The sequence below is a fragment of the Sitophilus oryzae genome, unplaced genomic scaffold (assembly GCF_002938485.1).
Source record: "Sitophilus oryzae breed Bouriz unplaced genomic scaffold, Soryzae_2.0 scaffold_810_pilon_pilon, whole genome shotgun sequence".
Lineage (NCBI taxonomy): Eukaryota > Metazoa > Arthropoda > Insecta > Coleoptera > Curculionidae > Sitophilus > Sitophilus oryzae.
Window position 1 is genome coordinate 4279362 of NW_022147429.1, and position 27092 is coordinate 4306453.

The 27092-nt window shown below is 33.0% G+C and overlaps 2 protein-coding genes across 9 annotated transcripts in view; one reads left to right on the top strand and one right to left on the bottom strand.

Annotated features, from left to right (window-relative positions):
* LOC115889103 (bromodomain adjacent to zinc finger domain protein 2B-like) overlaps nucleotides 1–27092 on the top strand; it is a 160087-nt gene that overhangs the window by 57917 nt on the left and 75078 nt on the right. For 7 of the 8 annotated variants that reach the window (XM_030909020.1, XM_030909027.1, XM_030909028.1 and 4 more), the window contains exon 4: nucleotides 26430–26494. The exons of the other annotated variant lie outside the window; for it this stretch is intronic. The gene's annotated coding sequence lies outside the window, so the exon portion shown is untranslated. The remainder of the gene's footprint in view (nucleotides 1–26429; nucleotides 26495–27092) is intronic. 8 annotated transcript variants of the gene reach the window in all.
* On the bottom strand, nucleotides 1096–9586 carry LOC115889107. Its single transcript, XM_030909033.1, has 2 exons — nucleotides 9267–9586; nucleotides 1096–3308 (listed from the first exon to the last, which is right to left on the bottom strand). Exons 1-2 carry the CDS (start codon nucleotides 9275–9277, stop codon nucleotides 1319–1321), a joined length of 2001 nt encoding a protein of 666 aa, XP_030764893.1. The 5' UTR covers nucleotides 9278–9586; the 3' UTR covers nucleotides 1096–1318.

The window sequence follows — 27092 nt, forward strand, 5'->3', positions numbered from 1 at the left end:
AGAATCTAATAACTTCGACACACTGAACTTTCCATATACTCGGTAGTGCATCGTTGTTCGAAACATAGGAAATCCCATGCAAGTTTTAAATTGTCCAAGTATGTATTGGCTCCCCTATTAATTATTCAGTTAAGTCGTATATAGGTTTGTTAAAGGTCTGCCTATGCTGAATACACATGCCAAATTTGAACAATTTTGAATAAGCGATTTTAAGTAATTTAAGAAAAACTGTATTTATTTTTAAAATAAAACTGAACATGGTAACAATGCAAAACCAAACCAAACCAAAACCAGTCAATACCTTAAGTTGTCAACCTATGATTTTATCATTGTCAAATGTAATTTGTACTGTCTACACTACAACATTATAGTACCTACGCTTAGTGTCCCTGAAATGTATTTTTGTAATTTAAAACTGGTTCGAATCAGGCAAAAGCCTACGTGTAGAAAATACAATTTGACATTGTGTCGTGATCCTGGATTGGACCACCGTCGTCACCAATCTTGTAGTCGCTGCCACCAAATGTTGTAGTTCTCTATTTGACTCGTATCACCACTTGTTGGGAATGTTATTCTTTATTTTTTTTATAATTAAATTCTTACTAAGTTGTTATTACTTTTTATTTTTAAACTTTTAATACAAAATATAAATTTAGCAGTATTACGTCTATGAAAAAATTTTATGAATGTCCCCGGTCCCTTCTGTGACCGTGCTTTTATGAGAATGCCCTCTCCGAAAATCCACGGGCGTACCTACTATTTCTTAATAATATTTTCAGGTAGGTTTGCAAAGGGACAAACATGACCATTTCTTAAGTAAATAGAAACCAGACATCGCGTCTGAAAGTAAACGAATTACAAAGGAAAACTAAAAATGATGCAACTTTTATGACTATTTCTTCCAAATTTCATCTTAAGGTAATGGTTCTGTTTATTTGCATCACCCATCTTTCTGAGAAGAATAATAATGTTGATGGTATTTTTCGTACCTTAAATTCTTTAGGCATAGCCGTAGAATAAGGGTAAAAATAATATTTTATACAATTTGTCGAATATACATATACATATAACCATATTAAATGTATGTTCACAACACCTCCCCCCTTAATGAGAGATTTCATGAGGTGAAAGTGATATGAAATCTCAAAACAAATGTTTATATAATTAATTAGTATAACTCAGATGGAAATGAATAAAAGTACATATATAAAAGTATTATACAAGTCTTAACTACTAATTATAACTAACTTACATTCTAACTTAACTAACATTTTTTTTTATAACTATTGCAGATTTAAAAATGTATCAAATGCGGAAATTATTTTTCTTTTAATGGTCGCCTTGATGGTACATACCCAATGGGTCTGCGCGAGGGCGCCTGTAAATTAACATTCTCTTCTTCGGAGTTTTCATAGTTACCTACATTTTCAGAGTTTTGGCTAATATTACGATTATAATGAGCAACATATCTATCACTATTTCTAGAAGATGGTTCCACAGACTGATTAACTCTAATGCATAAGTTTGGAATAATTCCGCAACAGGCTGTCTTGTTAGTACATTTTGTATACAATTTATAAATAATAAAAATAATAGCAAGAAGAGCTAAGATATAGGCAATTACAGATGCTGGAAATGTATAATTGTTTACAAGTTTCCTTTTTAGAATTTCATCACCTAACTTTTCAATATCTTCTAGCTTATGGCTCGCTACATTAAGTTCGGGGATGTGCTTTGTTAATTTCCTATAATGTTCGTTGAGAAATATTTCACTAATGTTTATTTTTTCTTCCTTTATCCTTTCGCAACAATTATCACTAATGTCGAATGGTGGAATAAAATCACTTGAAATATTGGACTGGACTGTATTTCCATGAGGGATTAGCATTGATGATGCGCTATAAGCTTTACATTGTTTACCTATAGTGACACTACCGCAATTTTTTAGTATTACATCTACGTGATTTTTTTTATTATTACATGATATCGTAAGAGTTTCTGGATGAGGAACTGCAAATAACCAAGTGTTACTGGTTTGTAGTTGAATAAAAATTGCTCTATCTGACTGAATTATACGTTTGTCACAGATATCAGGTATGATATTTGTGAATTGCAATAATTTAACTTCGCAATTATCTGCCAAATGAGCAAGAGAAACTGGTTTTTGTTGCTTGCAAATAAATTTATTTTCTATAATTTTTAAACAAGTATTAAATTCTATTTCCGACAGTGTAATAAACTGCTGTTTGCTTTCGTCAATTGCTATATATTTAGATGAGGGTTGAATTAATATAAACTGGTTATTTGACATTAATTTTGGAAAGGGTGATATTTTATAAATATAGAATAAATTTGTTTCAATTAAAGGGATGTTTATAATATATATTAATCGTTTGTTTTCGAAATAAACTTGCAACTCGATAACATTTAGAATGAGATTTGCATTGAGCGGATCTAATGGTACAGGAAATTCTAATCCATGAGGTAGAGATTCGGACACATCTTTTAATTCGTTAATTAACCTTAATGGCGTTAATATTGAGGGGTGTAAAACTCCCTTTCTTGCTACTAAAATAGCATTCGTAATCGTCATGATTTCTAATTGTAATTGATTTAGCATCATATTTAAAATAGTGACGTGTTCTTCTATGCCGGTTTTTATATATAGAAAATGAAAATTTTCTTTGACTTTGCTTAATTCATCGCTAATCTTTTTTATATTATTTTTTAATAAATTTTCGTTAAAATCTAAAGTTCCAATAGTATTATTGAAATTAATTATTGTTGATTGAACAATTTTTGTTTGTTCTTTTAAAAGTTGAAGGACTGAAGTTTCGTCTTTATTCATTTGTGAAATTTTATCATTATAGTATTTAGCATCTTCTTCATCTAAAACGCCGAATAAAACTTTAGTTGCTTTTCCTACAATATTGAACCAACCTCGTTTTTGTCTACTTTCTGATAAATGACTATGACCGATCAATTCGTGTAAGACTTCTAGTTCTTTTTCAATTTTTTCGAAAGTGTATTTAGAACTTTTCAAAAATAACTGACAAATATAATAGTGATATTGAGCATTCTCATTATTGCATAAATCTGTAGTATACTTACGGTAATTCTTTAATGATAATAACTTATTACTAATATTTTCTAATTCTACAAAAGTTACTAGTTTCCATTTGTTATTAAAAAACCTTAGTTCGCCCAGGTGCTCAAAGTGTATTCCAGGGTTCAAGTCATAAGTGGTTATATTGTATTCTGAGTGGACTACTGCTAGGATACTGGTAATTATTATAAATAAATTAACCCTAAAACAAAATATATATACTAATAATAAGCTAATTAAAATTTATTAATTCTAGTTTTTATAATCTATATATACTGATTATGTTTAGTTTTAATAATAAAAATATTTTAATCTATTTGCATGAATAGTTTGTTTATTTTTTCCTTTTTGAATTGTATAATTTACATCTGATATTTTTTTTAATGGTATATGGACCAATCCATAAGGCGGAAAGTTTTTACTTCTGCCACGTCGAACTGATTCGTCGTAAAGTAACACTTTGTCACCAATTTCGAATATTCTGGTATAACTGTTTTATCGTAATTATTTTTGATATGTTTTTACATTTTAATAAGTTTTCTTTAGCTAATTGATTAGAATGTTGCATTTTTTGTTTAAGATTGTTTATGAAATCATCATAAGTATAATTGACTTTAGGTGGTTGTTTAACTGATGTTGGTAATGTAGGAATATGTCCGAATAAAAGTTCAAATGGAGAAAATTATTGTAGCAGTGTGAGGTGTAGTATTATATGTAAATGTTGCATAGGGAATCCAATTATCCCAGTCTGTTTGAGATGTCTTAATGAAGTGTCTTAAATATTCTTCTAGAACTTTATGAGAGCGTTCTAGTGCTCCGTTTGACTCTGGGTGATAACTTGTTGTTTGGATCTTTTTATCTTTAAAAACTTGCAAGTACTTTTAAAAATATCACTTAAAAAATTTGACCCCTGATCTGTGACTAGCATGTCAGGTATTCCGTAAATGCATATAATATTCGTTACAAAATGATGCGCTACAGTTACAGCTTCTTGATTTCTCATAGGTATATTAATTATATATTTTGTTAAATCATCCTGAAAGGTTAATATGTATTTGTGACCATTTTCGGTTTCTGGTAGTGGTCCAACTATATCTAAAAAACATTTTTCGAACGGTTTTGATGCCCGTGGTCGTAATTACCATAGGCATTTTGTTTTCGAGACTGTTTATTTTTTGACAAAGTTCACATTTTTTATAAACTCTTTTATGTCTTTTTTTCATACCTTTCCATGTATATAATTGAGATAATTTTTATATGTGCGGGATGACCCTTGATGACCTCCTAATGGACAATTGTGATTTTCATTTAATAATACAACTTTTCAGCATCTGAGGGGTTGATAAGACTGTTGTTAAATATTGTAATTTCTGAATAGAGGTCTTTAAAAATATATCTTATCATAGGAAGAACGATTTCCATTTGACTAATGAGTTGTAATGATATTTTATAAATGATAGTTCGGTTTTTCGTTGGATATAATATTTCGTAAAGTTAGTAAGCAAGACCAAATATTTTCATAATTAATATCACTGAATGTATTTTCGTTGTCTGTTAATAGAAATATATTACAATTATTTTGCTGATACTGAAAAACTGACGGCATGTCTAAAGGATTTGTGTTATCGTAATGTTCTAAAAATGTATTAATTTGTTTATTTTTTCTAAATTTTAAAAGTCGTTTTTGTTGAATAATTTTGGCAAAAATAAAACTATAGGTATAAGTTGTGGTGTTTCAAACAGATTTGTGTTTTTTCTTTGACTTTGGAATTAATAATTATATGGCTTTCGAGATGTGTTTTAAAATTATCATAATTGGTAATAATAGAATTGACATTTGTTGTGCTAACTATTCTACTCAATGCATCAGCATTTGTATTAATCTTTCCAGCTTTATAAATTATTTCATAGTCATATTCTTCAAGTTTTTTATTCTAAAACGCGTCAAACGAGAACCAGGGTCTTTGATATTAAATATATAGAGTAGGGGTTTGTGATCTGTAACAATTTTAAATCTTGTGCCAAAAAAATATATGGACGGAAATGTTTTACTGCCCAGACGATTGCAGTTAGCTCTTTTTCTGAAGTTGAATAATTTTGTTCTGCTTTATTTAGAGTTCTACTAGCAAACGCTATTGGACGATCATGATTAACCTTACCCTGTGATAAAATTGCTCCTACTGCGAAATTACTCGCATCTGTTGTTATAATAAATTCTTTGGTAAAATCTGGGTATTGGAGAACAGGTGGAAAAGTTATACTATCTTTAAGAATTTGGAAAGAATTTTCGCATTTTATACCCCAATTAAAAACAGAATCTTTTTTAATAATTCGGTTAAAGGTTTAGCAATTTTAGCGAAATTTTTGATAAATTTCCTATAATATCCTACAAGCCCTAAAAAAGATTTTATATCTTTAGGATTTTTAGGTTGCGGAAAGTTTGTTACACATTGAATTTTGATGGATCTGGTTTAATGCCGTTTTCTGTAATAATGTGACCTAAGTATAAACATTCTTTTCGTAAAACTGACACTTCGAAGGTTGAAGTTTTAAATTATGTTGTCTAAATCTTTGAAAAACTTCAATTAATCTATCGTTATGTTCATTTAAGTTGTTTGCATAAATTACTATATCATCTAAATAAATAAAGCATTTCATACCATTAAGACCGCTTAAAACTGTGTTCATGAGTCTTTGAAATGTGGCGGGAGCTCTCCTTTTAAACCGAAAGGCATTCTGTTATAAACGTAATGTCCTGTATTAGTGCTAAAAGCGGTTTTATTTTTATCTTTTCGTCCATTTCTACCTGATGAAATCCACTAGTAAGATCTAAGGTAGTAAAATAATGAGATTTTCCCTAACTGGTCTAAAATTTCTGCTATATTAGGTAGAGGATATGCGTTTCCAATGGTAATTTCATTTAACTTTCGAAAATCAACGCATACTCTAAATTTAGGTGATAATGGGTCGCTTTTCTTAGGAACAACTAGTAAAGGACTATTCCAAGGACTGTCCGAAGCGGAAATTACCCCGTCTTTTAACATTTGCTCAGTTTGTTCATTAATTATTTCTTTATGTTTGAAAGGCAATCTATAAGGTTTTACGTTAATAGGACCTTTATTACTTTCTGTCGGTATAGTGTGTTTTATTGTGTTGGTGCTTGTTAGTTTATCGCCTTCTAAGTAAAAAATATCGTTAAAATCTCTACAAATATCTAATACTGAATTAGTTTCTTCTTCATTTAATTGGTCTAGATTAATTTCTTTTCTTATTTTAGCAAAACGATCGATAATGTCATAATTATATGTTTCTATAAATTCGTACTCATTAAAAGAAATAGGTTCGACATTCTGTCGTGATCCTGGATTGGACCACCGTCGTCACCAATCTTGTAGTCGCTGCCACCAAATGTTGTAGTTCTCTATTTGACTCGTATCACCACTTGTTGGGAATGTTATTCTTTATTTTTTTATAATTAAATTCTTACTAAGTTGTTATTACTTTTTATTTTTAAACTTTTAATACAAAATATAAATTTAGCAGTATTACGTCTATGAAAAATTTTTATGAATGTCCCCAGTCCCTTCTGTGACCGTGCTTTTATGAGAATGCCCTCTCCGAAAATCCACGGGCGTACCTACTATTTCTTAATAATATTTTCAGGTAGGTTTGCAAAGGGACAAACATGACCATTTCTTAAGTAAATAGAAACCAGACATCGCGTCTGAAAGTAAACGAATTACAAAGGAAAACTAAAAATGATGCAACTATTTATGACTATTTCTTCCAAATTTCATCTTAAGGTAATGGTTCTGTTTATTTGCATCACCCATCTTTCTGAGAAGAATAATAATGTTGATGGTATTTTTCGTACCTTAAATTCTTTAGGCATAGCCGTAGAATAAGGGTAAAAATAATATTTTATACAATTTGTCGAATATACATATACATATAACCATATTAAATGTATGTTCACAACAATTCACTCTAGGTGTATGGATAGTTTGAGCTTCATTAGAAATATTTAATATGCTAACTAAACATTTATAGTTCTGGACTTTTGTTAGGCTTGACCCTAGATATAAATGTTCGGATAATTGTTTTGAAACTACTATGCCTTCGGACGAAGATAAATTAGCTAGAGCAGGTACAATAATTTGACATCTCGCGGGAATTATTGTAGTTGCTTCTGACGGCAAAATTTTAAAAAATTGTCTTCAAAATTAATGACTCCGTCTTCGTAATTTATTTTTTGGCTTTATACTTTTGCAAAAATCGCGTCCTAATAGTCCATCACTTTTAATCGGTATACTATCTGGCACAATGTGAAAAGGATGAGTTATTGCTTTGTTATTGTTTAATTTAATTGGGATGTTACAAACACCTTTAGTAAATACAGGTTCTTTACTTATACCTTTTAATTCTATAATGCAAGTTTTATTTAATTTTAGATTATTTTGTAATAAGATACATTCTTTCAATAAAGATATATCTGCCCCTGTATCTAATAAAGATGTAATTCTTTATCTTTTATATCTAAGAAGGGATTTTAATTATCTCTAATTGTTGGTAACTATCGGAAAATAATACTGATTTATGCGGTATGTCAATTAAGTTTTGCTCAATTTTAATTTTATTTTTTATGCTCAGGTAGTGTGTAATTCATAGAACAGCTATTATCTAATTTTAAGAAGCGCTTAATCGGCTGCTCGCGACCAAGGCTTCGCTCTCGTTTCCCGAAAAATTTTGAGATGTGCTCGGTTCTGAAAAATAATTATCTGCTGAATTGATTAACGACTGAGAATTTATAGTTTGAATTTGTTGTGGTGATCTATTATTTGAACTATTAAAATTGGTAGTACTGGATTCATTATTGTAATTAGAAAAATTTTGAGATTGTTGAGGTATCGAAACATTTTGCTGCCGTTGAGGAACTTGTGAGTTATTAAAATTTCTTGGATTCTGAGAATATCTATTATTGTAATTTGAACGAGGATTATTACTGTATAATTGTTACCATAATTACGATTATAATTACGCACGTCGTTGTTCTGATTAAAATTTTGATTGTTGTAGTTTCGATTAGTGAAACGTCCTTGATTATATTGTACTGTATTTACGTCTTGTCTATTTGAAAAATTATTATTGCTATTAAAATTTTGCGGTGGGCGTGTCTGATTATTGCTAGGTACATTTCTATTATATGAGTTACTATTTTGTTCGTATTGCCTAAGCTGTCTACACTGTGATGTTAAATGATTATTTTTTAAAACAAAATAAACAGGAATTATTAGAAGAATGATTATTTAATTGTCTATTTCCACGCTCTACAAAACCTATATTTTTAAAATGCGAGTTTTTAAACCTGTCATTATTCTCAAGTTCCATTTCAATTGCTAATGATAAAGCTTTATCTAAATATGTAGTATTTTCGGCAATAATACGCATTTGAATTTTTTCATCGTTGAGTCCTTTTCTAAAAGTATTGACTAAAATGGAGTTTAAATTTTCTATTAAAACAGTAGCTTCGTTATTTGCATAATTTAAGTGACACGTTTCTTTATATTTATTAAAGAGAATTTGTAATCTATCGCCATATTCTTTTACAGTTTCCCTAAAATGTTGCTTTTATATTCATTATTTGTGTTAGAAAATGCGATGGTGGTGTTTTTATCAGTAAAGTGCTCTAATAAGAAATCTTTTAGTTCTTCCCAATTTTGAAACTGTTTATATTGTGTTACCTCTTGTGCCTTCCCTTTTAATTTAGTACCAAAATTAAATCTACTAGTAATTCTTTTGATCCACTTTGACAATTTTTAATATTGAATCACAATTTTTAAGAAAAATTGGAGTGAATTTGCGTCACCCTGACCATCAAATGAATTTATTAAATTCAGAACATCAGTTGCGTCTTTACCTCCTGCCATTATTATATTTTATTAATGATTTATTACTTTAGTTTAAGAATTATTATTTATTTTTATAGATGTATTTTTAGTTTGAAGAGAGAAAAAAAATATTTACGAATTTTAAGCAATATTTTTTTTTTTTTTGTTATTTGCAGCCCAGAATTATTATTGTCTTAACTTAAATCTAACTAACTAAAATCAGAAGAAAAACAGTAGCGTCACAATACAGTAAACAAACAGAAAAGACTTACCCCGTCATCATCTGGTGAAAACAAAAGCTTCCCTGGAGACTTGCTGCTGCGTCTGGCGCTCCTTCAGTGTCCCCAATGTCTACGTCTCGTGTCGGGCTTCTTGCTGCTTCTTGGTGCACCTTCAAGAACTGCCCGTTGCCTCTATCTTCTTCCAAAACTGGTGGGTTTTCTGCTGCGTCTGGCGCACCTTCAGGAAACCTTGGTAGTTTTTACCGCTGCCACCAATGTCGTGATCCTGGATTGGACCACCGTCGTCACCAATCTTGTAGTCGCTGCCACCAAATGTTGTAGTTCTCTATTTGACTCGTATCACCACTTGTTGGGAATGTTATTCTTTATTTTTTTATAATTAAATTCTTACTAAGTTGTTATTACTTTTTATTTTTAAACTTTTAATACAAAATATAAATTTAGCAGTATTACGTCTATGAAAAAATTTTATGAATGTCCCCGGTCCCTTCTGTGACCGTGCTTTTATGAGAATGCCCTCTCCGAAAATCCACGGGCGTACCTACTATTTCTTAATAATATTTTCAGGTAGGTTTGCAAAGGGACAAACATGACCATTTCTTAAGTAAATAGAAACCAGACATCGCGTCTGAAAGTAAACGAATTACAAAGGAAAAACTAAAATGATGCAACTATTTATGACTATTTCTTCCAAATTTCATCTTAAGGTAATGGTTCTGTTTATTTGCATCACCCATCTTTCTGAGAAGAATAATAATGTTGATGGTATTTTTCGTACCTTAAATTCTTTAGGCATAGCCGTAGAATAAGGGTAAAAATAATATTTTATACAATTTGTCGAATATACATATACATATAACCATATTAAATGTATGTTCACAACAATTGACAAAATTATAGGATGACAACTTAAGGTACGTTGGCATTTGCCTGGTTTTGCATTGTTACCTGTTCAGTTTTAATTTAAAAATAGATGCAGTTTTTCTTAAATAACTTAAAAGCAGCTGGTCCAAAATTGTTCAAATTTGGCATGTGTATTCATCATACGCAGACCTTTCAAAAACCTATTTACGACTTGACTGTAAAATTAATAGAGGAGCCAATATCTGGACAGTTAAAAATTTGCATGGGATTTTCCTATGTTTCCAAAGACGATGCACGACCCGGTAGATCTTTGCCAATGGTTTATCATCGCATCGTCCTAGTACCGTATGATCGAAAAAAAAACGGCGTCAGCGATGGCTATGAAATGAAGATCGCTATCATTTTATCTGTAAATTTATATGGGAAATGTCATCGATCGTAATTTCCCAGCCAACTGGACGCCGTTTTTTTTTCGATCATATATATATATATATATATATATATATATATATATATATATATATATATATATATATATATATATATATATATATATATATATATATATATATATATATATATATATATATATATATATATATATATATATAAATATACACATCGGGACAGGTCAACTCTGTGTATAGGATTTTTAACGTGTAAGACAGTGATGTAGGCAGCTTAATGGCAAATCAAATGTATTAAAAAGAGAAAAAAGTTGGGTGGGTATGGGTGGGAACATTTCTTCTGAGCGGTATTGCCAGATTTTGCATCAAAATTTCAAACCGCATAAGTAGACGTTTCAAAAAAAATGTGGCATCTAGGGTTGGATCTGGATTTTCAACAATTAGTTACTCATTTTACTACAACTGTAATAGATTACATTTAGCTTAAATATATTATCTTCATTTCAGTAGTATACATGAACATTTTTAACATAGTTTATTTTATTCTAATTTCTTTAAGACTACGATAATATACTGGTCGGCAAGAGAAAATCTTGGGTCGTTTATTTTAGTCATCATTTACCTACATGTCTAGAAGTGAATCGCTATGGCAATCTTGTAAGTCGGGGAGAGAAAATTATTACCTATCCATTTAATCCGGAGCTCAACTTCATACGCTTGGGAAAATTCTTGCTCTTTTCTCTTTGTTCATTTATACAATCACAGAGTCTATAGACTCTGTGCACGACAATCGGCACCCAAAGCCGTGTGTACATTATCGGTTATATCATTAAATAAACTAACCAAAAAATATGCTGTATTACGTAGTAAATGGTGCAAATTCTATTGTCGACCATTCTAATCAGTATTAAATAATAATGGAGTGAGCCAGTGTGAAGTGAGACATTAAATGATTGATCTTTTGTTAAATTACGTGCTATAACTTAACACAATGATGAATCGTTTAATGTTTCATATACACCTCCATAATTATTTAATCTGTAATCATACTGATTACATTGTTCAACAACAGAATTTGCGCTTTTAGTACGTTTTGGAATTAATAGATTATCTGTCTTATTATGCAACTAAGGATGTACGTGTCTACGTAATAGTGCATCAGCATCTCTCTCAATATATCGTATTGTACTGAACACGTTGACACACGAGAATCAGCAACCAAAGCCGTGTGTACGCTTCATTAAATAAACTAACCAAAAAATATGCTCTATTACTTAGTTACGTACATCCTCAGTTACATAATAGGACCGATAATCAATTAATTACATAATGTTGTAAATATCACAAATTCTATTGTCGACCGATCCGGATTAAGTGGATAGGTAATAAACTTCTCATTTTTCTCCCGTATTTTATAGTCTTTTCTCTTTCAGTATATCGTATTGTACTGAACAAACGTTGACTTTATTCTTCATACACACGACAATCGGTATACAAAGCCGTACGTTGTACGTTTTATTAAATAAATTAACCTTTTGTTTATTTATTGGTTTGTTTATGCTTTATTTAATGATTGATATTATTTTGTCAAGTTATACCACCAAGTGCTATAAACTAGTACAAAATTAAAAAACTTAATTTTAAGTAAAGTTCTTTGAAATATATCTGTATTACTATTATGAATGAAAACTCTTATCCATTTTTAATTTGGAATTATATTAATTGCCATGTGTCATGTTTTTATTATTATTGTCAATTTTCTGCGGATAGCTGATAAATTAATCTATTGTCAATTCAATATGATTATATTATGATGTTCAATTACCATTTTGTTATTCATAAAAACGGCCTTCTCTGTCATACTGATCCATCAATAAATATTTCTTACGTGTTGCAGCAGACCAGCAAAATTTATTAATTTTATGGTCCTTTATATTTACTCATCCCTGATTCCATCCAATTATGGCCGCTGATGAAGCGGGAGGTAGACGTTCGCTTTCGGTCATAGGCGTACTGAAAACTAAAATTTCTTATCCTCGTATTCAGAATTATAAATAGCAATAAAAAGGATAAAGATAAGTAAAACTTTATACTGATAAGTTTGCTGTACCAATATTAAAAAAATTGGTAGTAGGAAATATTATTTCATAATATTATGACATGATAATGTTATAATGTAATACTATAAAGTAAAGTAAAAGATTTGAAGTTAACATCTCCTTTTTACTGCCAGGGCTAATTTGGACGAGGCCTACTTTGTTTACGCGGAATCCGAACAGCGGTCCTCGGTCAATGACCGAGCAAGTGTCTAAATCGACTCTTACTCACGAGATATCCGATCTCATCCGGCCTTGAACCGGCGTGAATGAGCAGTGTGTGTCAAAATATTTTACACTTTTGCCTTTATTGGACAACAGCACGATACAGAGTTTCGAACTGGTCACCCGTCTATCCACTAGTATGGCCTTACGTCGCTTAACTTCGGTGTTCTAATGGGAACCGGTGTTTCGACGTAGCTGGACCGTTGGTTGCCCGTAATACTATAGCTACAACCGTTATAACACTAGTTATACCACCCCGCATAAATTCAGTATTATTATAAATAAGTAATTTATTTCACACCCCTTAAAGTGTAGCACAATTAGAATCATTAAAACGATGCCACTTAACAGTTACATAATGTTTATAATGTTAATTTTAAAGGTCGTTTTACATAAAAATTGTTTATCTGTTTTTATTTATGATACAAAACCCGCTTGATCATAAAACTTTTTGATCATGTCGATGAGTTTTTTTATATTGAGTATGTATGGGGCTTAAGAAGCAGCGTGGTGAAGGCGTTGTTCCACTGTTTGCATCTTAAACATTGTCAGCTGTCATAAAAAGATTATTATTAAAATTCTAATAAATTAAATTTTACAGAATTCATAAGCAAAACTTTTAAACTAAAATTGGCTGTAATACTAAATCTAAATGAAAATAAAATATTAGTACGCCTATGACTCAAGAGTTTGGTTTGGTTTGGTGGCGACACGTGCGAAGAGATATGCATGGCTTCCACATTTCGAGAGGCGGGGTGAGACAAATCAAGTGGTGGGAGAGAATATGGCCGTAGATGCCAGGTCTAGAAATATTCCCTAACATTAAGGTTTCTATCCAGGAAATACCTTTTAGAAAGCATATTTTTTTGGACACAATTTAGTGTGTGTATTTAATTTGTTTTCTCAAACTTGGCATTTCTAAAAGTATCATCAGATAAATATTTTAAAAGAATATTTTTTGTTGGTTGATTGACCGTGCCAACCAGGCTTCAGGAAATTTTCAAAACTTCATCTGGCAACACTGACAGTATCGAAGTCCTAGAACGGCAGACAGAAATCAAATCAGTCGGATTTTGAAAGGGGTTGGGTGTACATCATTCTACAATATATTTACGATTTTGAAGGTTATCCATACATCTCGAGACGTTTAATCTTTTAACAATAAAAATAATTAAACGTCCGGTTGTATCTATACTGCTCATGTTTTTGTTGCTGTTTCAGCATAAGTTAAAACAAGCATTAAAAAAATGACTAAAAATCAACTTTAAAAAAGGACAATTAGCAAAATAATTATAAAAAATTAAATCAAAGGTTCAAAAATACCTCCTTCGCAATAGCCAAGACGGTTATAAAACTCTGACCTAACTTTAGCTAACATAACAGCGGGGATATTTTCTAACGACTGAACGATTTTTAATCGCAGCTCGTCAATATTCATGGGTCGTTCATGGTTATGGCCATAAATGGAGTTTTTTACATATCCCCACAGAAAGAAGTCATTGGGCGACAAATCAGGAGAACGTGGTGGCCAATTAATTGTGCCTTGTGTGGAAATTAGCCGATTGGGAAATGTGGTTTGAAGGAACAGATTTACGTTATGCGCAGGACAGCCATCCTGCTGAAACCACACTTCCTCAAAATTGATTGGCAAATTTCGAACTGCTGGTACAATTTGGTTTTGTAGCATATCCAAATATTTGGCAGCTGTTAACATACCATCAATAAAAAAAGACCCAATGATATGATTTTGCAGCATGCCAGCCCAAACATTTAGTTTTTGTGGATATTGTGTCCACAGTGCCATACTAAAGGTGCTTATTTTCTCGAGACCAATAACGTACTATCGAAGGATTGTGGTAGCCATGTAAGGGGAAACGAGCTTTCATCTGAGAATAATATATTTTCCAAAAATAAATTATTCCGATCGGCTCTTTCTCTTACAGCCTCATAAAACTCAGACGCCTGTTACAATCTGCGGGAAAAATTTCTTGCGTGGTACTGATTTTGTAGGACTTATATCCATGCTTTTTTAAAACCCTGCGCACCGTTCGAGCATTGCAACCAACTTGTTCGGCTATATTTCGGCTTGAACAAGGTTCGCTTGTTTCGACCGCGGCACAAATATTAATTTCCTTGTCGGGAATCACCTTCTCTGCGCCTTCCTTATTGTCACAATTTCTGCACGCCGCAATGCAGCCTGTTATTTATGGACAATGTTGCGTACAGTTGTGGCACAAGGCACAGGGCGATCTTGAAAGGTGAACACAAAACGCCCAATGACCTCTTCCACACTAGACGAAATGTAAAACCATTTAACGATATGCACCTTCTCTTCGGTCGTATAAATAGCCATTTTTGAAACACTTAACGTACATACCGAAACCCGAAACAGCTAGGCGAAAAGAATGATGCAAAAATAGTTTGGATCTCAGGTGATCTATTTCCTTTCCCCACCCTTTCATCTACATAAAGGTGCGTATTCACTATCCGAACGAACGAATGCTACTATCCAACGAGCGAACGTCCAGTCTTGTTCGCGCGGTTCTATAATTTTCATTCGTTTGCGAACGTCTCTGATATACCGACTGAAAACGGATGATGGAGCGAACCGAATGGCGAACGGCCGCATGCATTCGGTTTGCTGTCCAAATATACCGAATTTCATTCCTTTGTTCTTTCGGATAGTGAATACGAACCTTAACATAAAGCACCGCCCCTCTCAATGCGTTCTCCCACCATGCTTATGCTTTACCTTGCCCACACCCGTAAAAACCGGCAACACTGTATCGGTCGCACCGGCTTCTCGCCGGCCCCTTTTGATGCTGTCTCTCTGTCTGTCAACCGGTCATTTATATTATTCTCTGTCTTACACGTTAAAATCCTATACACAGTAATCAAATGACCAGGTCGGTATATATATATATATCATCGTGTTAATAAAAACGCCCTAATTACAATTACAAAAAACTGCCTTGTTTTATTACATATTTACATATAAAATGACAGCGATCTTCATTTCATAGCCATCGTTAACACCGTTTTTGTTCGATCAAACGGTATTCGATTTATATGTTTTTTATCTCTTCACCCTTGTTAGTAATAGTTCCATGATTTAAGTAAAAACAATCTTCGGATTGTCACGAGATTTACAGGATTTACTCTCTCCTCAATGAACACCTGAGTAGTTTGAAGTTAAGAAACCACGGCGAATGCAGATCCTGTGTGAGGGAAATGGGGAAACACCAGAACACCTCATCACTGAGTGCGCCGAGAGACAACCGTCATTCATACCATAAACTTACTTATGGTACGACTGATATCAGAGATGGAGAACTAGACTCTGTGAAGCCGTCTCAGATACTGGCTTGTCAAAGCCTTGAGACTATGATGAGTTATAACTCAATAGATCTGTAAGGTCGCGGTGATTAACCCCCCCTCCCAAACATTCTACACTGTTAGTAGACTCACTACACTGTCGTTGTTATCACGTGTGCCGCAAATTTTAACTACTGCTGTAACATTCGTTGGGTTATGAATTATTAGTATTTTAATAAAACACGCTTTTAGATGTATCAAAAAACTTTTAATAAGAGTAACTTTAACTCTACATATATGTTTCGGCTTGTTAGGCCTTTTTCAAGAGTTTTTTAAGAACTAATCGTCTAACTACACTGTAACTATATATATATTTGCTATGGGGGTGGGTTCAGAGAGTTTACAATAGGGGTAATAAAAAATGTGTTTAGAAATCCTTATTGGTCGCTAACATTATTTTCGTTTTTAACAGATTTTAGTATTTCTAACTGTTCAATGTAATTTAAGCGTCTACCTTTTGTTTCTCTGTGTATGGGTTATGAATTGTTTCGCGTACGGGTTATGAATTGTTTCGCGTGCTTGTTATGGCAACTTTGTCCATCATTCTGGGGATTTAATGACCATCCACTCTTTCGTAGTCATATTTTAATTGCTTTTGCAGCACCACAGAAGGGTTCTAGTTCAATGATTGGCATTGATGAACCTTGTTCTAGTATAAATTTAGTAACTTCAGTAAAGTAGTAGAGAAATTAGTAAACTTCAGAGAAATTAAAAAACTGTGCTAAGCAGTCCAAATTATCTCTTGATGATATTTCAAGGTTTTAATATGATAAAGAAACCGAGAATTCAGCATTTCTTATCCCGGTTTTAGCTGACCTCTAAGAATTTGAGGATTTTAACCGGCTTGGGCCTTTGTTTCTACACCGAAATAGACAATGGCATCTTCGGAGCGAGACAAACGCACGCATTCTTCATTTTTCGGCCTCTTGGCTCATTCCGATACCAGAAAATCGCCGTTCCCCCTGTTCCTCTTGCCATCGTCTTCGACCAGAGCCATTCGCTTGGTCTTCCGACGTTTAATTTCTCTCCGCGAACCCAAGATCGTTCACCTTTGGCAATTGTGTAAATGTGCGTCCGTATTTTACGTTCGCGATGAGCGGCGGGCCGTCGTGGAAAAGTGGAGGAACGACTCGAAGTCGTCTACCAAGTCCATTTTTAGCCATGCATCGGTTAAGTATGCGATTGACATTGTCTGAAGAAGTAAACTCCAATACGAGCATTACGATCATTCTACATTATTTTGTTATTAAATCGGAAATCAAACATGTCTAACCTAAGATTACAAAAGTTTTAGGCCGATCGCCAACGGTGCGACTATTTTGAGACAAAAGTTCCGAACTAGTTTATTCTACAATCAGTTTCCAACTAAAGTTTGATTTGGTTTGGTATCACGATCCAACTCATTCTGAATCAGTTTCATGACTTCAGTTCTGGTATATCAATGGTTTTCTAATTTTATTTAAAATATACCCAAAATGTTAGCGGCGCAGCCCATCTATTTCCAGTCAGCCTTCTGCATATCATGAGAGCCTTTGTGGCTTTGCTGGTAATGTTCTTAATATGCCTGTTCCACAGGAGTTTACTGTCCAGAGCTTTTACACATAAAACCAATTTAAAAATAAAGTAAAAAAGTCAAATGTCTGAAGTGAAACGATATACAAAACTAAAAAATTGTGTCTCGTGACTTCGATTTCGACTTTAAGGCATGAATATAAAATTATTATAGACTTTTTAGTCTTTTATTCAATGTGTGCAAGTAAAAATGGTTTTGAACTTTGATATATACTTCTTTTTCAATTTTTAGTATTTAGAGAGAGCAGTGAAAGGGATAGGCGATAAATATTGGTAAAAGTTAGTTGAAATTTGCCTTGTTACGCTATTATAGTGAATCATTACCCCCGTTATTACTTTAATGTATATTTGCATGAAAGGTATTTATAGGCTGTCAATGCGTTTGTGTTAATTTATACTTTAACTTCTTAGGGTGGCTGCAACGACGTCACATAATCCTACTGTTAAAACATAACAGCTGGTTTTTATATATAAAAACCAACTGTCTCACCTCAAGAACGTTATCGAGTGCTCTGTCGAAACTAAAGGTTATTTTCTTAGCTCTAGTGGTCTTTGCGAGGGTCAAGTTCATATGCCTCTCCGCCCGCAGTCTGAAGCAAAAGACAGAAACCCATTCTTTCTGCCATTCCAGTCGATCATTTGCATAAATTTGCAGCATTCAGTCTTTGGACTCAGAGCAATAAGCACATAGAAGTGTATTTACTTGAAATTATTTGTCATTTTAAAACAGTTGTTGTTTATCTTTATATGGTTCCGGATTTTATGGGTCTCTATAAGAACTATAATCAAGGATGCGATAGACACACTAACTGATTTGTTAAAATATCTAAGCTATGATTCTTTACTTAACACACGTAAATACCATAAATAACGGTTAACTATTAAATCTCGGTCACATCTATGTCTTGCGATTTTACTCTTTAATTGTCCTCCCGTCTTAAGTACTCGTATCTGGAGGTGGATTCTCACCGGCGGCGGCGCGGTGACCCTCACTTAAACAGTTTGATTGATTCTTTATTAACGATAGACTTCTGTCTATCGTTAATAAAATTAATTAATTGGCCTTTATTTACGCCGTTTTCTAACGGCGTTTGTGTTTACCCCTTTCATATTGCTAGTTGAATACTTTCAGTTGGTCCAGACTTCCAGACATCTTTGTCAGTGATCTTGTAAACATAAAATGAAAATTAAAAAAATTACAACCGGTTGTTCGCGAGGTTTGAGTTACAAAATATTATGCTGCATCAGAAAGGATGAAAACCTCATAGACGGTGGGTAAGGCAGTGATAATAATGTAGAAATAAAGGGGTGCTAGTGAAACTACATATATCGGAAGAATTGTTTTTTGAAGTAAATTCTTTCAATATTTTCTCAAACTTCTAAAAAGGAAATCTGGACGTAGAAAATACGTTCACTCTGTTATCATTTTCATATTTATATTTACTAATGACATCGAAATGAATTTATTTAGAGGTCATTGATATTTTACTATAAACTAGCTAAATATATTTGAATATTATTTTTATTTTTTGTTCTTTGACATTGTAAACATTTATAAATGTTTATTTTAACAATAAGACTGACAATATTATTTGTATAATGTTTTGTATTATCTTTTGTTTGTTTGTTTGTGTACCTTGTTTTTTTACTTTGTTTGTTAGTTTACCTTTGTCTACAAATTGAAAAATTTTTTGACAATAAAGGCATTTATTTATTTATTTATTTATTTATTGTTTCCAAAATGAACAAAAGTAGAACTAGTTTAATTAAGCTAAAAGTATGACTATGCTGATCATTTTCAATGAAAATATGTTCTCAGGTTCATTATTTGTTGAGCAATACTGACTTAGTCAAATTAGGCCAGTGAAACGCTGAAACAGGTGAGAACTCGCCTTTATGTACTTCAGAACATGTTTTTACATTTTCAGAAATATACGTCTTTGCTCGATTTTTTTGTTGATCTGGAATATTCTATGTATTTCTACGGTTTTTGATCGGCTGTCAAGAGATGGATCTTGAAGCTGATGTTTTAAAAATCCTAATTTTAAAAATATATGAATTTGCATTTACATTTCGCATTTCATTGGATCCAAACGTGATGTGTTTCTTACGAATTTGCAAGAAAAGTGTTCATTAGCAATGGATACTCATAGTAGTCAAGTCGCTAAATTATATATTACTGAATATCATTGCTGAACTACCTATATTCTACTAAAAGAAAATTAAAACAAATAACTGATCATTATTTTTATGTAGATATAGAAAAGAGGGGTCTGGAAGGTCGCATGATTTTTTCGCTGCCCTTTTTTTATTTAAATATTTTTTATATATTTCTATATAAACATTACTACCACATAAATATTATATTATAATTTTTATAATATGATAATAATATATGATATTTAATGGTATTATTATTAACGTTTCTCTATCAATAGTTTGTAATAACATAACTTACATTTGAAAAATCATATTTAGTTTTCGGCTTTCAAAATTTAATTTGACCGTTTATATTTAAATTTTATGCAAGGGAATATGGAACGTATAAAGTGCATGGTTTGGGAAATTTACAACAAATATGAAAATCAAATGGAAAATGAAAAAAATTATTATTTTAATATTATTATTAACCGGAATTATTAGCTCCGGTTCGTCGATAGATGTAAAATGTAGAATGAGTGGAAGGGGGTTAATCACTGCGACCTTAAATATATATTGTGTCCCCCTTTCATGAGATGAAGATTTCTTTTTTTATGTTATAAAGAGTTATAACTCATCATAGTATCAGGGATTTGACAAAAGCCTCTGACAACCCCATGTAACCAAGAATCAGTATTATTTAATTTTAATATAATGCATTCGTTTTATATTAACCTTTTCGGGACGCCAGGCTTCTCCAAATAAGTTTACCTAACAGCCAGCAGTTTTGGCATTGCACCGACGGCATATCCAATAAGATGCATTAAAACTTATCCCATTACTATTATTTATTGTTATTTTATAATTTATTGTTATACGCATAAAAAACAGTGAGCATGATAAAATTGTACTACGCCGGGAAATACCTTAAACAGTGTATCTGACATGTTTCGGTTAATTTTCCCTACTTAAATACTTAGCTTAAATATTAAAATTAAATTACTTTTGACAATGACAAAATCAGAGTTTGTATACCTAAGGTATGTCGGTTTTTGACTGGTATTTTATTGTTACCTGTTCAGTTTTAATATAAGAATAGATACAATCTTTTTTAAATTACTCAAAATCGGATTGACGAATATTGTGCAAATTTGAGTTATGTATTTAGCATACATAAAGCTCTAAAGAACCTATTTACGACTTCGCTGTAAAATCAATAGAGGAGCCAATAACTGGACAGTTCAAAATTTGCATGGGATTTTCTATGATGCACTTCCAACGATGATGCACCACCCGGTGTATCAATATAGAATAGCACGTGGTTCGCTCCAAAAGTCCTTACAATGCTCCAAAAGTCCTTACAGCTAATGTCTGGTTGCCTTGCCATGCAGGCGACTGCGACTGTCAGATATTTCCGTCACGGCCGTCAAAACTGTCACCAATCTGTACGGCAAGTACAGACACCTTAGAATTTTTAGAATTCAGAATGAGTGGGAGGGGGGGGGGGTTAATCACTGCGATCTTACATATCTATTGTGTCCCCCTTTCTTGAGTTATAACTCATCATACAGTGCCAGGGCTTTGACAAAAGCCAGTATCTGGGACGGTTTTACAGAGGGTAGTTCTCCATCTCCAAAAAAAGTTCATGGCACGAATGGTTGTCGTCTCGGCGCACTCAGTGTGTTCTGGCGTTTCCCCATTTTCCCCACAGAATCTGCATTCGCCGTTTCTTCTTAGTTTCAATCTACTGAGGTGTTCATTGAGGAGACAATGTCCTGTTAAAAACCCCGTGACAATCCGAAGATTGTTCTTACTTAAATCCAGGAAAATCTTTCATTTTTCTTGGTCGTAAGCCCTCAGAGACTTCTTCGAGTGTCTTAGACCGTTGCAAGATTCCCATTCCAGGTTGCGGATAGGGTCTTCCAAGTTCTTGAGTTCCGCCTTTAGTTGGTTACCACTTGGGACGCAGAACGGTTCTGGTCCAGTTAGTGTCTCCTTTTCTAGCTAAATCATTTGCTTTTTCATTGCCTTCTATCCCTTGGTGAGCAGGCACTTCTCTATGCATTCTTTGACCAATTTCAAATTGATTGATACTGAGTTGATCGCTTTTAACGTTGCTTGACTCTCAGATAAGATGGCTATTTCTTGTTTCCGATAGTTCCTATCTAAGATAAGTTGTACGCATCTTTCGATAGCGTAGATTTCTGCCTGTAGGATGCTAGGTTAGGTGCCCATTGATTCGGAGTACATATTTAGTTCTCGGCCCAAATAGTCCAATTTTTCTCCGATCCCTGTTCCCGCATTGGTTTTGGAAGCATCAGTATACCAAGTTATGGTATGGTCTTTTATCTGCTGATCAGACATTTCTCTCTTCCAATCCTTTTTATTGCTCAATACTACATTGAGATGTTTCTCAAAGTTGTACATTCTTGGCATAGCATCCACTCCATTTCCTTTTTGAGGGTGTTGATCTGAAAATTCTCCCAGTACTGATTCCGTTAGTGACCATTCTAATCATTGTCGCATTCGCATATCTACTGATGACAATGTGCAGTGGTGTTAGATCTAGAATGACCTCCATTGCTGCTGTTGGACAGGTTCTCATGGCTCCTGTGATACAAACGCATGCCAGTCTCTGGACTTTGCACAGGTTTAGCTTTGCCAGCCGTTGATCTAGTTTTGTGTACCAGGCAACTGCTCCATACATAATCATGGGTCTTACTATCATGGTATACATCCAGCGCAAAATGTTAGGGGAGCAGCCCCATCTATTTCCGGCCAGTCTTCTGCATATCATGAGAGCCTTGATTGATGGCAGTATTTCCTTTCCATCTAGTTGGATTCTTTTCAAGTTATTCAGACTTCTTCGCTTTCTGGTGAATGGCGCTATCGCGGTTTTGCCTGAGTTGAACTCCCCGACAGTCCTGCACCATCTCTCAGTGATACGGAGTCCTCTTTGGATAATATCACACAGGGTGCCTTCATGTTTCCCCCGAGCGTACAGACATCTTCACAGACAAGTTAAATTTTAGAATCTGGCATAAACGACAAGGGTTTAAATAGTAATTTTAAGCTGTAAAACCGTCTATACCTAAGATCTATACACGACAGCCATCCATAAGTCATTTCTTTCCTATCGTCTGTACACGTCTACCGTACCAAAATCATTTTTATGACTTCTTACGAGTTTGGATCTAACATAACCGCCGCATTACATTAACTTTAGGAACGACTTAACTGATTAAGCTTGTCTGTACAACCTGACATTACTCTACACTTTTATGAGTTTGTTACTCTGAGGTGTTACTACGGTGTATGTATGTATAATCGCGGAAATAATGGAAATAGCGTAATTACATTTTACAAAGACTTGAAAAACGCTGAAATTGTTGGGTGGAACACAATGCTGCCTGTGTATATGGAAACAAATTAAGTGATTTTATGGTATTGTGAGAGATGGTATACCTACGTTATTTGTATACTAATAGTAGTAGTAGAAGAAGACTATAACTAATTATTCGTTAAGCTTTTTTTTCAATAATAAGGGGCCGTCCTCTGCCGGAAACACTGCGACCTCTGAGGCCTATTGTGTTTAAAGCTTATTTATTTTAAATTTGCAATATCTTGTGTGAGTGTGTCTGAATAACCGAAAAGGAATTTCGGTCATTTAATTACATCTTGTAGATAGTTTATGTGTAAGTGCTTTATAAAAAAACTTCTAAATTTTGATTAATTTTTAGCAGTAATACTAGATACTGTTAACATTTTATATTTCTATAGGTGTCTTTTAACCTATAGAAATATAAAAGCTGTGTGCTTTAATTATTTTGAACCGATTTTACACTGAAATATTAAGAAAAACGGTGACTGTGTGAAGTCACTGTTTGATCGAGCTCGAAACAACAATGTAGCAATTATTTTTAGTATTCTTTTTTAAAGAAGAACGTCGTTAGATGTACATATATGTGTTTTAATATTTTATAAAGGAAAGGGTGTAGCCGAATTAATATAGGAAATCTGCCCACACGGCTTTTTTGATTCGTGCTCAGAACATTCGTTCGCTCGTTCGTTTGTTCGTTCGTTCGTTCGGATAAAGGTGCGTATTCATTATCCGAACGAACGAATGAAAGTGCGGTATATTTAGACGGGGACCGAACGCATGCGGCCGTTCGTTCGTTGGTTCGCTCGACCATCCGTTTCGAGTCGGTACATCAAAGGCGTTCGCCAACAAATGCCTCCGGTCTTCTCGTGCGGTCCTATCGTGCGGTCCTCGTCCATACCACTAGCGAACATTCGTTCGTTCGTTCGTTCGGATAATGAATACGCACCTTAAGAATTAGAAAAAAATCATCATTAATTAATTTTGAATTTTACTATAAAATAAAAATAAAATTGAAAAGACAGGTTTTTTTGAAAATCTCGAAAACCGTTTATGTTAAAGAGCTAGAAATTTAGGTGAATTATTTTGATTCGACACCAAATCGATCCCTTCAGTGCGAGTTAAAAAAGCCGCGGGGGCAGGTTTCCCATATTAATCCGGCTATACCCTTGTGTTTCCAATGTCCTATAAAGTTAGTTTTTAAGGCCTTATTGTGCAGAGGATGTTGTTTTGTTAATTGGCTGCATCCTCACTTAAATTTTGAGTTTTTTCTTAACTTTTTCGTCACGACCTGCTGTTTTTCTGAAATATTAACGTCAACTAATAAATAACATTAATATTTTAATGTCACCGATGTCTTCAGGTCTGCACCAACAGTTTAAGTTTATTTATAATAAATTTGCAATAGCTACTGTGACTCTATATTAGCACTGGTTACTTTATTTCCGTGGTCTGTACTTTAATGCATACGACAGAGATAAATATATACGACCAATTGACAGACAGTGAGATAAAATAAAAAGCGGCATACAGTGTTGCCGGCTCGTACGAGAAATAAAATAATAAAGTTTGTTTGTTTAAGAATCTATTACAGCTGTAGTAAAATGAGTAACTAATTGTGAAAAATAAATTTCCAACCCTAGATGCAACATTTTTTGTATCAACCTAACTTTTATCTCTTTTTAATACATTTGATTTTTCACATAAGCTGTTTACATGACTGTCTTACCCGGTAAAATTCAGACCACTGACAAATTCAAACAATTCAGGAGATGTTTGCTATTTCAACAGATTTTGAGAAATATTTAATTCTTTAATTGGTATATTTGTTTTTTTTTGTTCCATTCTTTAAGTGAGGCTACTAATATTTTAATGTCAGTTATTAACTACATATTTTTCTTCATTTTTAATTTAATATAATAATTGTTTTATTTTTAGTTTATAAATGTTTTGCAACGGTGTAATTTTACTGTATTTTGATTTGAATTATATGTAGGTGTTCGTTATTAGTTTAGATTTTTTTTATTTGAGTTTTCTATGTCTAATTTCTATCCTTCTAGCCTCTTATTTCATCACTTAATATAAACGATAGCAAGGCCTTTGTGGTTTTTGCAAGGCCTTACAAGGCAAAACGTTGTTTTGTGAGTGTCTCATTTTTAACCCAACATGTCCCATTTTTAGACTTTTTATGGGATAGATAGGGGGGTTAGATATAAGACAATTTTCTGCATACTGACTTTTTTAGGGGTACTTTTGGTATATTTTTACTTTTGCAATAGTTTCATTACCAACAAATACCTTTTATAGAAGAAATACTTTTGTATTTTAATGGTTAAAAAAGAACATTTGGTAGGTTGTAACTAACTAAAAGTTTTGAAATAAATCTCTCATTTTTAGACTACTTCACCCTAAAAAAATTAAACACTAATTCACCAAAATACACCAAAACACTTTTACTTTTGCACTGGACCCGCGTTTCGCTAACCATCTTAGCATCATCAGCAGATTATTAAACTAATTTAGTTTTAATCGTCTGCTGATGCTGCTAACATGGTTAGCGAAACGCGCGTCCAGTGCAAAAGTAAAAATGTTTTGGTGTATTATGATGAATTACTGTTCGATTGGTTTTGACTTGCTTGGCACGCTTGGTCAGTACCAATCGAGCGCCTAAACAAACCTTCAATTTCTGGATATTAGTTTAGTTTTAATATTAGTTTAATTTTAAGAAGCGCGCGTTCAGTATATATTAAAATTAAAGTGTTTTGATGCATTGTGGTGACTTTGTGTTTTATTTTGCTCTGTATAACCGAAAAGGAATTTCGGTAATTTTATTACATCCTGTAGATAATTTTCGAATGCTAAACTGAAAAATACAAGTTCTTGAAATTTAGATTAATTTTTAACAGTGATACATACTGTTAAAAATTAATATAAAATACTGTTAAAATTTTTATATTTCTGTAGGTATCAACTTACTTTTAACTAAAACAGGCTTTAATTATTTTGAACCGATTTCACACTGAAATATTAACGTTAACTAATAAATAGCATAAATATTTTAACGTCACCGATATCTACACCACCAAACAATGCTGTACCGAAATTTAAATCAATAACGTAATTTTCTTTGTTTCAGGCGTTAATGAACAAAAATGGGCTGAACGATACGTGCCAGATAGGGCGATACATCATTAAATAGAGGTATTCAATCAATAATTGTATAGTATACTAAGGGCGCAAATCCCAGTTTACTTCTGTCATAGACGCGCGATCCAAATTATAAAATATACTCTGATTCATAAAAAATGACGATCGCGTTAGACTGTTTATTAGGAAAAGATCTTAGTCTAAGGAAAAGACCTGCGGAACCCATATTTAAATGTGTTAGATTAAGAACCTCCTAATTTATTGTCTTAGGACCAGAGACTGATCAATCTCTGAACCAAATAGAGAAGGATTCGGAGATACAGGGTGTAGAAGTTTCATTTTTATTTCGTTTTTTTTCCAAATAATTTCGGAAAGAACATCGATATTTAGATGAAAATGGATGTCTGGGTGTTTTTGGGCATGAGAAATTTGATTTCGATGTCAATATGACTCCTACTTGTAAGTAATAACTTTTCGTCCATACCTGCATAAAACTACTGAGTGAAAAATATGTATTTTCGTAATTTTTACGCGTATTTATGTTGGTGGAGTCTACCCCTATCCTAAAACCTGTCTTATCCTACCTACCTATGTTGGTGGAGTCTACCTCTATCCCTACAGGAGTCATACTAACATCGAAATCGAATTTCTC